General features: G+C 37.3%; 1 protein-coding gene across 1 annotated transcript in view; it reads left to right on the plus strand.

The window, feature by feature from the left end:
- Stxbp5 (syntaxin binding protein 5) overlaps positions 1-12,593 on the plus strand; it is a 143,119-nt gene that overhangs the window by 105,057 nt on the left and 25,469 nt on the right. Inside the window, exons 19-22 of the mRNA XM_005361026.3 lie at positions 1,232-1,383; positions 6,949-7,014; positions 11,622-11,681; positions 11,781-11,828. Of these exons, the coding sequence (XP_005361083.1) occupies positions 1,232-1,383; positions 6,949-7,014; positions 11,622-11,681; positions 11,781-11,828 (326 nt within the window). The remainder of the gene's footprint in view (positions 1-1,231; positions 1,384-6,948; positions 7,015-11,621; positions 11,682-11,780; positions 11,829-12,593) is intronic.

A 12,593-nucleotide genomic window follows, 5' to 3' on the forward strand; every position in this document is an offset into this window, starting at 1 on the left:
TGTTTATGCACAGCCCTGTGGTCTCTGTTACAGTAGTGTCTGTGCACAGACCTGTCTTGACCTCAGTAGTAGCCATGGAGAGACACATGTACTTTTGTTCCTGCTAATCTGCTAACTCACTATCAGTCCTCTGTCTCTTGGATTTGTACATCCAACTTAACCTGGTTGTAAGCTGAGAAGCCTCCTAGTATCTTTTATTGGCTGCCTTTTATTGGCTGTTCTTATGGAAGAACAAAAGATTCTACCTTCTAAATACTTTATTGAGCATTACAACAACAACAATAAAAAACTACAGACTTAAAAGAAAGAATAGGAAATTTCAAAAGTAGTTAAAAACTGATCAATTAATTATACGTTTTTATTGTATTTGTGGGCTTGTTTATTTGGTGAAAACTTTGCTCCTTCTCTAGTTTTGAAATTTAAATTACTTGCCAAGACTATATAATGTGTAGCTCATTTTTAAAGCTTCAGTTGAAACATCTACCCCTCTGGCTCCTGTGTGTTCATGCCTAGTGTCCTCATCTGCACCCGAGTGCAAGGTTTCCTCTCTGAGTTCATCGTCTGCTAGTCAACGTCTTGTCCATCCTCTTTGACTATGACGTCACTCCCATATACATGCCAGCTACCAAGATGCTTTAAGAGCTCTTAGAATAAGAATCCATTATACACCAGAAGTTAGGTTGTGGTTCCTAAACTGTAATGAAGAAAGCATTTTGCACAGCTCAAAGGGTGTCTCCCAAGGCTTATATTTCCTTTTTGTTCTGGACAGAGGAGTTACCAGAGATTATTCTAACTTATAATTCCATTTTCCCAGGAACAGAAAAATAGACATTTACATTGCTTAGTGTGTATGTGGGGGGAGGGAGGTCTGATCAAGCTTCAGCTTTCGTGTCAAATATTCTTATAAATGGTGCTAAAGCTTGATTTAATGATATAGATAATATCTACAGAGATATGAATAACTCCCTGAGAAAGACTGTGTACTCTGTACTCCGCCTATCCTTGCCTTTAGTTTCAGGCAACTGAGGCTAGTCCCCAGATGCCCTAACTCCACATGTGAGCTCACACACACACACACACACACACACACACACACACACACACTAATAGTCAATAAAATAAATGGAAAAAGAATTTTCTGAAAGGCCCACCAATCTGTCCTTCAGCTTTGTAGTTCACATTTCTTCTAATAACTTGTTTGCACTGAGATACGTATGCTTCCCATTGCCAGTGTGGTTTTTGGCAACTGTAACGGCATCGCAATGGTTGACTACCTCCAGAAGGCAGTACTGCTCAACCTCAGCACCATAGAACTGTACGGCTCAAACGATCCTTACCGAAGAGAACCCCGGTCGCCTCGGAAATCACGCCAACCTTCAGGAGGTAAAAAGAAAGGAAAACCTTCCTGAGCTTTAAGTGCTGCAGATGCTCGCATGCATATGTCCCTTGTGTCTGTGAGTGCTTCCCTTAAGCAAAGAGCGAGTCTGCTTTAAACTGGATATGTAAACAACCAAAGACCAGCTAGACATAGGAGTCTTGTTTTTGTTTTGTGTTTCCTTTATGGTTTGTTTTCTTTTGTTCTTAGTAATATAGGGTTACTTTTAATGTCACAAGGAAACTTCAGCTAAGGCATAATACTAGGAATGTATGTCCAGTTATTATAGAATAGAAATAGATTTCTGTTTGTTCCCTCTCAGCTAATAATTGAGTTTGAACCATCTAATGAAAGCAATCATTCCTGTGTGAAAGTGGGCTCAGAGGTGATTTGCTTCCCTGATAATGAGCGTGTATAGATAGCCTTGATTAGGCACAAGCTCGGGCTCATACAAAAAAATCTTTGTAGTGTTCTTTGCTGTTTGCTAAATATCTAGTATTAATACTGCTTCAATGCTGATATCTCTTAGAACATAGAATACACATATTTCTGGCTAAGTATCCTGTACCTCTTGTATTTTACTTCGTGATATACAGCAGATAACTTCATGTATATGGTATGGGGGTACACTTAAGGAGACCTCTAACAATAATCGACAGTGAGCTTAGGTTTCCTGGGGACCCTCCCAGCTGGACCAGGATTAAGGGGAGCTTTATTCAGGGCTTGCTTCATTCGTCTGCAGAGTCCTGGTAAGCATTGGTTTAAGGAACTGTCTGCACATTCTCCACATGCCCACGGAATTAAAGTTCTTTTTGATTCAGGGTGCTCGAAGCCATGAAGTCTAGCACCACACACACACACACACACATATATACTCATACATACACATATACGTATCTGCCATACACACACAGAGCATTTTAACATTCTCTCAGATTTAAGCTGCTCTCAGTACATTGTTGGCTAATGATCGCTACCAAGTTTGTAACATGTGAGGAAACAAAACAAAAAGAAAGGTAATGTTAGGCTTTTCTGGCATTTTGCTTCATGGTCAGGATTTTTTTCACAGTTTGTTCTGCCTTGTCTGTCTGAGTCCGATCATGTTGTCATGTATTATCTGCAGCAGAAGTTCTGTTTCAGCCATGCCATTCTGGTATCTGTCTCCTTTCTTTCTCCCTCCCTCCTCATGGCTTCACTAAGGTATGCTGGCTGTGGCTTCTTGCATGTGCGGCCTTCCTAGCTCTGAGTCAGTGAAAAGACTCCGTTCTTCTTTTATAAGTAAGTCGTTTATGTCTTGACATTTTTGTTCTCTGTAAGATCATTGTTTCCCTTTTCATTTTACTAATTAACTAAAATACTTTACATCTAAAAGACTAAACTCATTATTTAGAGTTATCTCATAACAGCTAATTGAGCAATATGCCCCAACAGAGCTTCTTTATAAAGCCTGGAAAGAAATAGTTATGAAAGAATATTAAAACATTTTGTTATAAAAAATTCAGATTTTACAAACTTGTAAAATTCTTACTAGTCTTAAAATTAGTTTCTTTTCCCCTTTATACTTCAGAAGGTTTACATTAAATTACTTATTATTGAATGTCTGAACTTATCTAAGAATAGGACAAGGTTTATTATACAATTAATTTTTCCTTAAATTTTACTGCATCCTACTTTATTATTTATTATTATTTATTTATAGTAAATTCTTTAATATAATTTATAATATTATTTGATTCATTTTATATTGAAGAGAAAGATGTTAGGCATATGAGAACTATATCAAGGTTTTATTATGCTAAAATGTTTCACGTTGTAATTTTGCCATGCTCTCATTACCTAAGGTTTCTTAACTAAAAACTAGGCGTGTACATCTATGCAGAAGAGACTACTTCATAGAAGGACAGAAAGGAGGGTTAATTTTTGACGTTTTTAGTAATATCTTGAGAATATTTGTGCCTCTGATTTCAAAATTGATTTACTTATTTTTCATATAAAATTAATAGATAATAATTGGAATTGAAATTTGTATTGATATAAAAAGAATGATATTCTTACCCAAGTATTAGGGTGCATGCATCAATTGTTGGATGTGGGAAGCCGAGACAAGAGGCTCTCCTCCAGTTCAAGGCTGACTGCTGAAACCCTGTCTTAAAATTAGAAGCAATCTAGTGAACTCAAGGGTTGCCTTTGCCTCCCTCTCCTGGCTCTGGGGTCACAGATATGTGCTATGGAACCTAGCTTGCTGCTTTCTTCTTTCTCCTCCTTCTCCTTATCCTCCCCTCCTCCTCCTTCTTTTTGTAGTTTGTTCTTGCTCTGTAGCACAAGTGCCATCACACTGTGTTCAACCTTTTTAAAGGTCAGTTTGAATGGAGAATTGTATTTACTACCAACAGATGGAGTCTATTATGATTAGGACTCTAGAGTCACTTATTAATTTGTTTTATATAATAAAATATTATCATTTGAAGTTTTAAAATGTTAACTTTGTTATTACATTACCATTAAATTATTATACAGATTGAGGCCTCACAAGGATTATTGTAAAACTATCTCAGGGATGTTCATTCCTAGGGGATACCCGAACCCATTTCAGACCCCCTGTGTATTATGTTTTCTTGTCTACATACATTCCTGTGATAATGTTCAGTTAGAATGAGACACAGTAAGATTATCAATAATAACATACTAAAATGAACAATTCATATTTCTATATTGCACTTATGTGCAAATGGTCTCTCTACTTCAAAATGTCTTATTGTTGTGCATGCTCCTCCTCCCTGTGGTGATATGGCATGGTACTCAAAGCAGTTTATGGCTCTCGTAGGTGCATCAGCATCTGCACCTTTGTGAGGTACTTGGCCGTAAGCACTACAGCACTATGACTGTTTAGTCAGTGAGCAGGACTCTCTGACTAATGGGAAGGTAGATATGCATTAGGTGGAGCAGTGATGCCCTATGCAGTGAGATTTTAGCACACTACCTAACAAGGTGCCTACATAAAATTTAAGAATTATTTCTAAAATTTACCATTTAGTATTTCAGACCAGATTAACAGTGAGTAATTGAAACCACAGAAAGTAAAGCTGTAAGAAGAGGTGTGTGTGTGTGCGCGTATGTGTGTGCATGTGTGTGTGCGTATGTGTTCAGTAAAATGGGTTGACAGGATTACAAAAGGCATGCTGACAGATGGCTTAGTGGGTGAGACACTAGTTGCCAAGCCTGGTGACCTTGGTGCAGTTCCCTAAATCTAAAGGTGGGACAAGTAAACCAGTTCCCAGAAGTTGACCTCTAGCCTTTCCATATGACCTGGAGCATGCTCTTCCTCACACACACACACACACACACACACACACGTATACTCACTGAATAGAGAGACGGGTATAAAAGTATTTTAAAGAATGTGTAAATGCACTTATGTACTATGTACTATGCATATGCATTATGCATCGCAATTGTAAGATTGTTATTTCATGAAATTATAGGAAGCAGGTTCTGAATGGTCCCGTGACATCCGTGGTATGACACCTGTCTTCTTCTGGGGCTTTAGTGTACAGTCCAGTTTCTCAACTAATCCAAATTTCCCAATAAGTGCCCCTTGTGTGTGTGTGTGTGTGTGTGTGTGTGTGTCTATGTGTGTGCGCGCATGCGCGCTAGTGCACACTTGTGTTTCTATCCTACTACATTTAGTTAGGGTTTCTTTCATGAAATAGGTAGGGAAGGTTATTTACTTGAACAAGGTCAGTTTACCAGTTGCTAAACCAATGAGGAATGTGGTCCCCTCACCCTCAGCCACCATTAGCTGCCTGTAACTCTGAAAAAGAGTGATAGCCGCGCAAGAGTCCCCTTTCATACCTGTGATGGAATGGTGACTGGCCCAGTCACATGAGGCCTTGCATAAGAAACTGCCACTGCTCTGGGTTCCTGGGTGAAACAGCAATGTCATGTTCAGAAGATAGCAGTCCACAACACTTGCTGCCACCCTTCAGCCCTATATTCTTTCTGCCCACTCTTCTGCAGTGTCCCCCAGGCCTTGGAGGAGTTGGTACAGATGTCCTGTTTAGGGCCCAGAACGCAAGTCACATATTCTCAACATATGACCAATTATGGGTCTCTCGCTTAACCCACTGCAAAAAGAGGCAGAGAGCATTGATCTATGAGTACAAACATAACTGTTTAGAAGGAAGTTTGACACTGAATCAGTTTAGCAAAAACAGTAGGAGATTACAAACCCACTCACACACACTCACATTCACACACACACACACACATCCTCGCATACCCACACAGACACACACATACACATATAGACACACACCCACACCCACTCACATACCCACACAGACACACACACACACATACACACACATACACATACACACACACACACACACACACACACATCCTCGCATACCCACACAGACACACACATACACATATAGACACACACCCACACCCACTCACATACCCACACAGACACACACACACACATACACTCACACCCACACCACCCACCCACATACCCCCCCCCACACACACACGGCACACATGTGCCCCATCACTTCCCCTGGCATGGGATTTTAATTACTTTTACAGTGCCAAGCATGAATTTTCTCCTGTGGGGTAGGCCTCAGTCCAATCAGAAAGTGGCTGATGTGGGTGAAGCCAGAGCATGTGCTGTGTCCAGCAGAAAGTCCTCACCCTCAGCAGTGACCGGCCCTGCTTCGGGGTCTCTAGTGCCTTCCAGACCAACAGCTCATAGAGAGGCATCTTGTATGCCATGTTGGCCTTCTTGTTGAGTAGTCTGAGCACCATTATCCACCTATCCAGTGTACGTCCCTTTACAGTCTTTATTATTGTTATCATTGTTACTATTGATTTATGATACTATAGGTTTCCATGTGACTTTTTCAGATATCTTCATTTCTATTAACCCTTTCCCTTTACCTCCTCATAAAATACTTTGCAGTGTTTTTTTTCTATAATTTCTGCCGACTTATAGTATGGATCATACATTATTTATGCAATTCATATCTGTCTTGAGAGAAGTCTTTGTTAAGAGGTTTTAAAATGTGATACTATAGTTTTTGAAGAGGGATACTGAATAGGATAGATAATGAGCAATATTTAAAATACTACAAATTTAAGAGATACAAAATATTTTCATAATAATTTAAAAATATTTAAGCAATGTATTTAAGGCTTAAGGAAAACCACTTAGAAAGATAAGTTGAGGACTCTTGTTATACAAAAATTACCAAATCTAAGTGTTTCTTCTCCCTTGAGAAAGTCACGTGTCTCCACAGCTCTGGTGTTGTACAGGTCTTGGGTCATATCTGATATCCAAGAATAATAAATCACTTCGTTTAGAAATTCAGTTTCTAAATTTTCTTGTTCAGTGGACCACAGCCATTAATTGGAGCTAGTTTATTAGCAGAATGCTCCCATCTCAAGCCTCACCATAGCCATATCCATTAATCTGTCTTTAAGTGTCGTTAGCAGTGAAATAGACCCTGCATGGAAGACGAGCTTGTATAAATGGGTGTGGTGTCATTTGCTCTTTTTTTGCTTTTCAGCAGGCCTGTGTGATATTACTGAAGGGACTGTTGTCACAGAGGATCGCTGCAAATCTCCAACTTCCGGTAATCTAGTTTTTATTTCATTAGCAATTAAGATTTTTTAAAAAAAACTAAGATGGCTTATCAGTACAATTTTATGCACTTATAACTACATATGAAAAACATATCATTTGTCTTAAAGTCATAACAGTGTTAATAAGGGGAAATAAATGTAGCTCATGTTAATAAAAATCCATAGCTTGTGTCTGTTCAGGCTTGAATGATTGAGTGCCCAGTTAGCTTTCTTACAGATGACAGTGTTAAATGTATTTCCCACCTACCATTGAATCAATGCTCTAGCTATCTCAGATCTATGCTTCTAGATACTCCTGATGTTTAGTAGAATGAAGTAGGATCATGGAAAGTTGAATTTTTAGTTGAAAATTCACCTTTTTGATAATTATAAAATAATGTCCAATCCAATGCTATGACAGACCCCCCCCCATTCTTTTTGCTCAATGATAGGGCTCAAATCCAGGACCTTGTACATACTAGGCCAGCCCTTTGTCACTCAGGACACCTCCAGAACCAAATGGAATTAAAGATTTTGATAGTTTGCTACAGTATGAAAAAATGGACTCTTAGTGAAATTGTAGCCTATTTGCATTTGTTTTTCATTTTGATCAAGGTCATTTCTTGTGCATTTATGTTCTTATCAAAGCGGTTCTTTTTATCTGCAGGGTCTTCCTGTGACCCATGCGCATATTACTGTTTCACAGCAACATTGTTTTACATTTGAGTATCCTTAGAGGTACAATCTTGAGTTTGTTATTGTACAAGATTGTAGCTTTCCTAGTCATTAGTAAATTTAACTTTATTATTTTAATTAAATTTATTATGTTTTCTACCTAGGAATCTTCATTAGCTTTTCTCTTAGCAAGATTTTTCTCAGCATCAGTAACCCCTTGTTTAGACTTCTGTCTTAAGCCAGCCATTCTCCTGTACTGGGAAGAATTGTAGGGGTGCACTGTGCGGAGTATTTTTACCCCTGTCATAATTTCTGCTTCCACTTTGTTAGCCCTACATTGATGAAAGTGTTTGTGTTTTCTTTTTACAATTGCTTTTTTTCTGATTTTGCACAAGTTGATCATTTGATGTTTCAAGCTTAAAGAGTGGACTAGGGAGAGGGACCATGTGGTAAAGTGCTTGCCTTTGGGAAGATGTGAGTTTGTTCCTTAGAGCCCACACAGAAAAGCCAAGCACAGTGATTGGCTGTTGTAATCCCAGCCCTGGGGAAGTGAAGACAGTGGATCCCCTTGGTTTCCTGGCCTCCTAACCTTGCCTGTGTGACAAGTTCAAGATAAGAGCCTCTGCCTCATAATACAAGGTGGACAGCACCTGAGGAATGACACATGGGATTGCTCTTTGGCCTCCACATGTACGCTTGTGCCACACACGCATATGTACATACATGCACATGTGCACACACACACAGCGCACACATGAACATACACTCACATAGAGTCTATCCACAGAGGTATTTTGTTATTTAAACCTCTTATTTCACTTTGCCCATTAAACTCCTAAAACATAGAGCCACAGAAGCCACACTGCTGCCTGCCTATCAATAAAGTTGTGGACAATAGAAAGGAATTACTTTCCCTCTTGTAGACTGAAATCTTTCTAAATTTGGAGTTGGAACTGTAGTTTATCTTCATTGTTATCTTCATTGTTCCTTCCAAGTACATTAAGTTTATTTCTATTCTTCCTACCTTCCCCAAATACAGTTGTCAGTATACTAAGGGTGTGAGCACAGTGAGTATTTTGGGCATGAAACATATCATTATTAAATTGCTAATTTGTTTTGTTATATTCAGCCCAAATTAATATCTCTTCATACTAGGCCAAACTTTAAAATGGCAGGTGAATGAAGCATTTAATACCCAAAATTTTAGATAAATTCAAAATGATACTTAAATATAAGTATAGAAATTACATAAAATATTTACACTCTAAATCCTGCCCCAGAGATCGTCCAAGTAGAGGAAACTCAAATGTGGCTCAACGTTTCAGAATATATTTTGCTTCTTGGTTCATATACAGACTCGGTATGATTTTAACATTGATGAGATGCTACCTGTTTTTATTGTTTCTAACATTTCTGTCAGTTTGAAATAGAGTTCAAGTTGTAACATCAAAGAGATCGATGATAAGACATGAATTCTTGTTCTTAAAAATAAAGCCTGCAGTGTATTCGGATTAGCCTTTGCTCAAGCTCAGATGACAGAATTCTGAGGAATCAAGTCTGTTCTTACACATCAAGAAAAAGTGTTCTTCAGAAAGGCCAACATCACAGTGATAACATCTAAAACACTGGATGTGAGTGTGCAAAGCTGAGCACACTGAAGTGGGCGCTAGAAGGCCTGTGTCAGGCCCCCTCTGGTCGCTACCGTGGCAGCCTGGATATATTTTTCCGTTATGATAGTTACTAATATTCTTTGTTGCCATGGCCTGATTATCTTACTCTTAATATTTACAATTGCTTTGCCTCATCCATTTTTACTTCCTAGTTGAGAAATATAGGAAAAATTTGTTATCATTTATCTTACTACTAAATTAAAGTCTATTGATAAAAGTGGATTAAATTAATTTGAGGTGACTCAAAAGCCACAATTTTCTTTTTCTTAATCTATTTGTCTTTGGTATTTTGAGACAGGCTTTCCTAGCCTGGAATTCACTATTCACACCAGGTCGGGTCCTGCCCCCTGTCTGCTGGGATTAAAAGTGAACACAGACAGCTTTTTATTTTTTTAATTGTTTTCAATCGAGTGAAAATAACAAAAATGCTTGACTGAATTACTCACAATGAGATAATAAAATTGTTAAATGGCCATAATGAGTTATTAAAAACAATAGTTGGTATTTTAAAAGTTAATATGTGTAAAAGAGAAATATATGTATAAAAGTGAATTGGAACTTAGAATGAGTTCCTCAGAAGTACTGAGAAGAGATCAGTGTTTTGGAAGTGTAAATGCCCGTGTACCTTCTGTCAAGACCAACATTGGCCATGCTTATGCATGCAGTGAAGAAAATTGAGGGTCATTTAAATCCTGTAACCAAAATAGTCAGCTGCTCAGATAATTTCTATAAGGGCTCTTTTCAGAAACCCTTTCATAAACAGTGGTCTTCTGAAGCTGACATCACAGAAGCAGGTGGACGTGACGCCTGCACAGACTTATTTCGGGGACCGCTGACTGTTTGCCTTCGCACTTCAGAAGTGGTGCAGTCTCTCTGTAATTCGTCTGTTTGCATTTATATAGGCATATAGAATGCTGCGATGAGTTTAGAAATCTGCTGGGCTCTTTTCAATGAAGATTCATGTATAGCTTGATAAAAACGGTGACTTTTGGTATTTATATGTGGCCTGAAAAAAATAAGAAGTTGTATATAGTTTTTGTGTTTGTTAAATTACAGTAATCTGGTAGATTTATTCAAATAAATTGGTAACTTGTCGTATGTTATCATAGAAATTACAACAACCAGTAGTAAGCATTTTCAACCATATTGCCTGTTTATGTTTAGAAAACACCAAACTTCTTTTAATATTAATATATGGACATGCTAGCCTATTGTTGCTCTGATATGAAATATATAAAATAATATACACTTACCATAAATTTATGCAGCCATTTGGTATCAAAGATGACCGTATTTTAAAATGTGAAGTTCCTATGGCCTTTATCCTCTTTAATTATGTTGTATTTATATGAAAAACAGCTGTCCCTGTTTCTGCTCTGGAACTGTCACTGCAGTCACCAATGGCTTTGTGATAGTTCTGAGTGAGACTGGGGAGAATCTATGGATGCTGTTAATAAAAGCAGCATAGACTATTCAGAGAGTAGTGTTTGCAAACCTCTGCATGGGCGATTGGATTCTGCCCTTGTTGGCAGGCTTTTCTTAGTGAGACTGTCTCCCTGACCATAGTAAAGAAAGATGACTTTGGGGGAAGTCAAGTTCAAGATTTCAGGTTTCTACCTAATTAACTAAGGTTTGTTATTTTTACTGGGATTCCTTTAAGCATAAAAGGATATCTTTTTATTTGCTCTCAGTTATTTTTTATATATTTTTTTCTAGCAGAAAAGCTTCATTCATTTGCCTAACACGAACTAGTGACATCTACATGAAATACACACCATTGATCACAAATAGGGTGTAAAATTGATTCCAAGTTTGTTTCAGGGAAGGAAGGTCATGTGTGAATAAATTTGAAAATACTGCATAACTAAATGGTAAATATTGTATCAGAAGTATGTAAAGTATCATGAGGACGTAGAAGGGGAAGTAATCTCCAATTGAGAAGGTAGTGGGTAATTTAATCTATAAGATATGTCAAGATGTACTTAATAGGTTATATTTTTCTTTCTGTGTTCTTTAACTTATAAATAATATAAAGTACAACAAGATTTTGTCTAGTTATTATGAATCAAAAATTATTAGAAATAAATTTCTATATAGTTGGTTCTGCTATACAAGACTGTATACTACTGAATGCAGTACTGGAATATTCTCAGAGGTGAGGTCACCAAGTCTGGTGGTCACCAGGATTTTAATCTGTGTTTGTTTGCTGTGCCATCACTGCATTTGTCACTGACCATGTGCCCCTGTTCCTTCCATTGTCTTCATTTGTGTAGGTTCTTCATCACCACACAATTCAGATGATGAGCAAAAAGTGAATAATTTTATAGAAAAGGGTATAGTATCTTTATTTTAAAGTATCTTCTTTTTATACTTAATTCATTTAGTTTACTCTGAATAGATTTTGACATTTTATATTAAAATATTATTTTCAGTGAAGACCAAAAGCAGAAAGTTTTCCAAGATGGTAGCCAGTGATCTAGGTAGGAAATAGAAGTTTTTATTTGTTTCTAATTGTTGCTCTATGCAGTGCTAACCAACAGCAGAAACTGATCCATTGCATTGCATCTTGTGTGTTAATTTGTTATTCCTTTGCTAAATAATAATCTTGGGGCTATGTCTATTCTTAATGCATTTGGGAAATAATTCTTAAAATCAGTTAAATTGGGTTTGTGGATCTTTCTCTGAACTTACAGTGTGAATTATTCTGTTAACTTTTGCTTTGTTTTAAAATAAAGCAGGGTTCAATTTATGCTCTAAATACCCAACTTACATTCATGTTAAATTGAGTCAGCTTTTCCTTTAGAGTTTTACTTGTATTTTTTGTGCCCTTACTCCCATTTCTCATATTTTTAAGGTCCTGTATCAAAGAAACAATCTTCTAAAAGATGGCATTTTTCAGTCTATAATAATACTGGTGTCAGGGTGTTTGGCAAGTTTACTACTGAACACCTCCCATGGACGAAAATCTTTATTCTACTCTTGATGTTTTGTGCATATTTTGTAATGAGTTCCTCGGTCTAAGATCCTTGAAGTTTAAAGCCTAAAAATAAATATATAACCACCAGGCTTGGAAACATAATCAAATTAGAATCGTCTTATTTGGTCATAAAAATTTAAGGATGCTCAAAACTTTGAAAGTTTTGACAAAATAATATTTAGAAAAGCCATAGTTCACCTTTGACTTAACCATGAAACGTTCATTATACAGTTAATATGTTGTTGTATTTTTTAATTTTCCCTACACC

This window comes from Microtus ochrogaster, linkage group LG4 (assembly GCF_000317375.1).
Source record: "Microtus ochrogaster isolate Prairie Vole_2 linkage group LG4, MicOch1.0, whole genome shotgun sequence".
NCBI lineage: Eukaryota > Metazoa > Chordata > Mammalia > Rodentia > Cricetidae > Microtus > Microtus ochrogaster.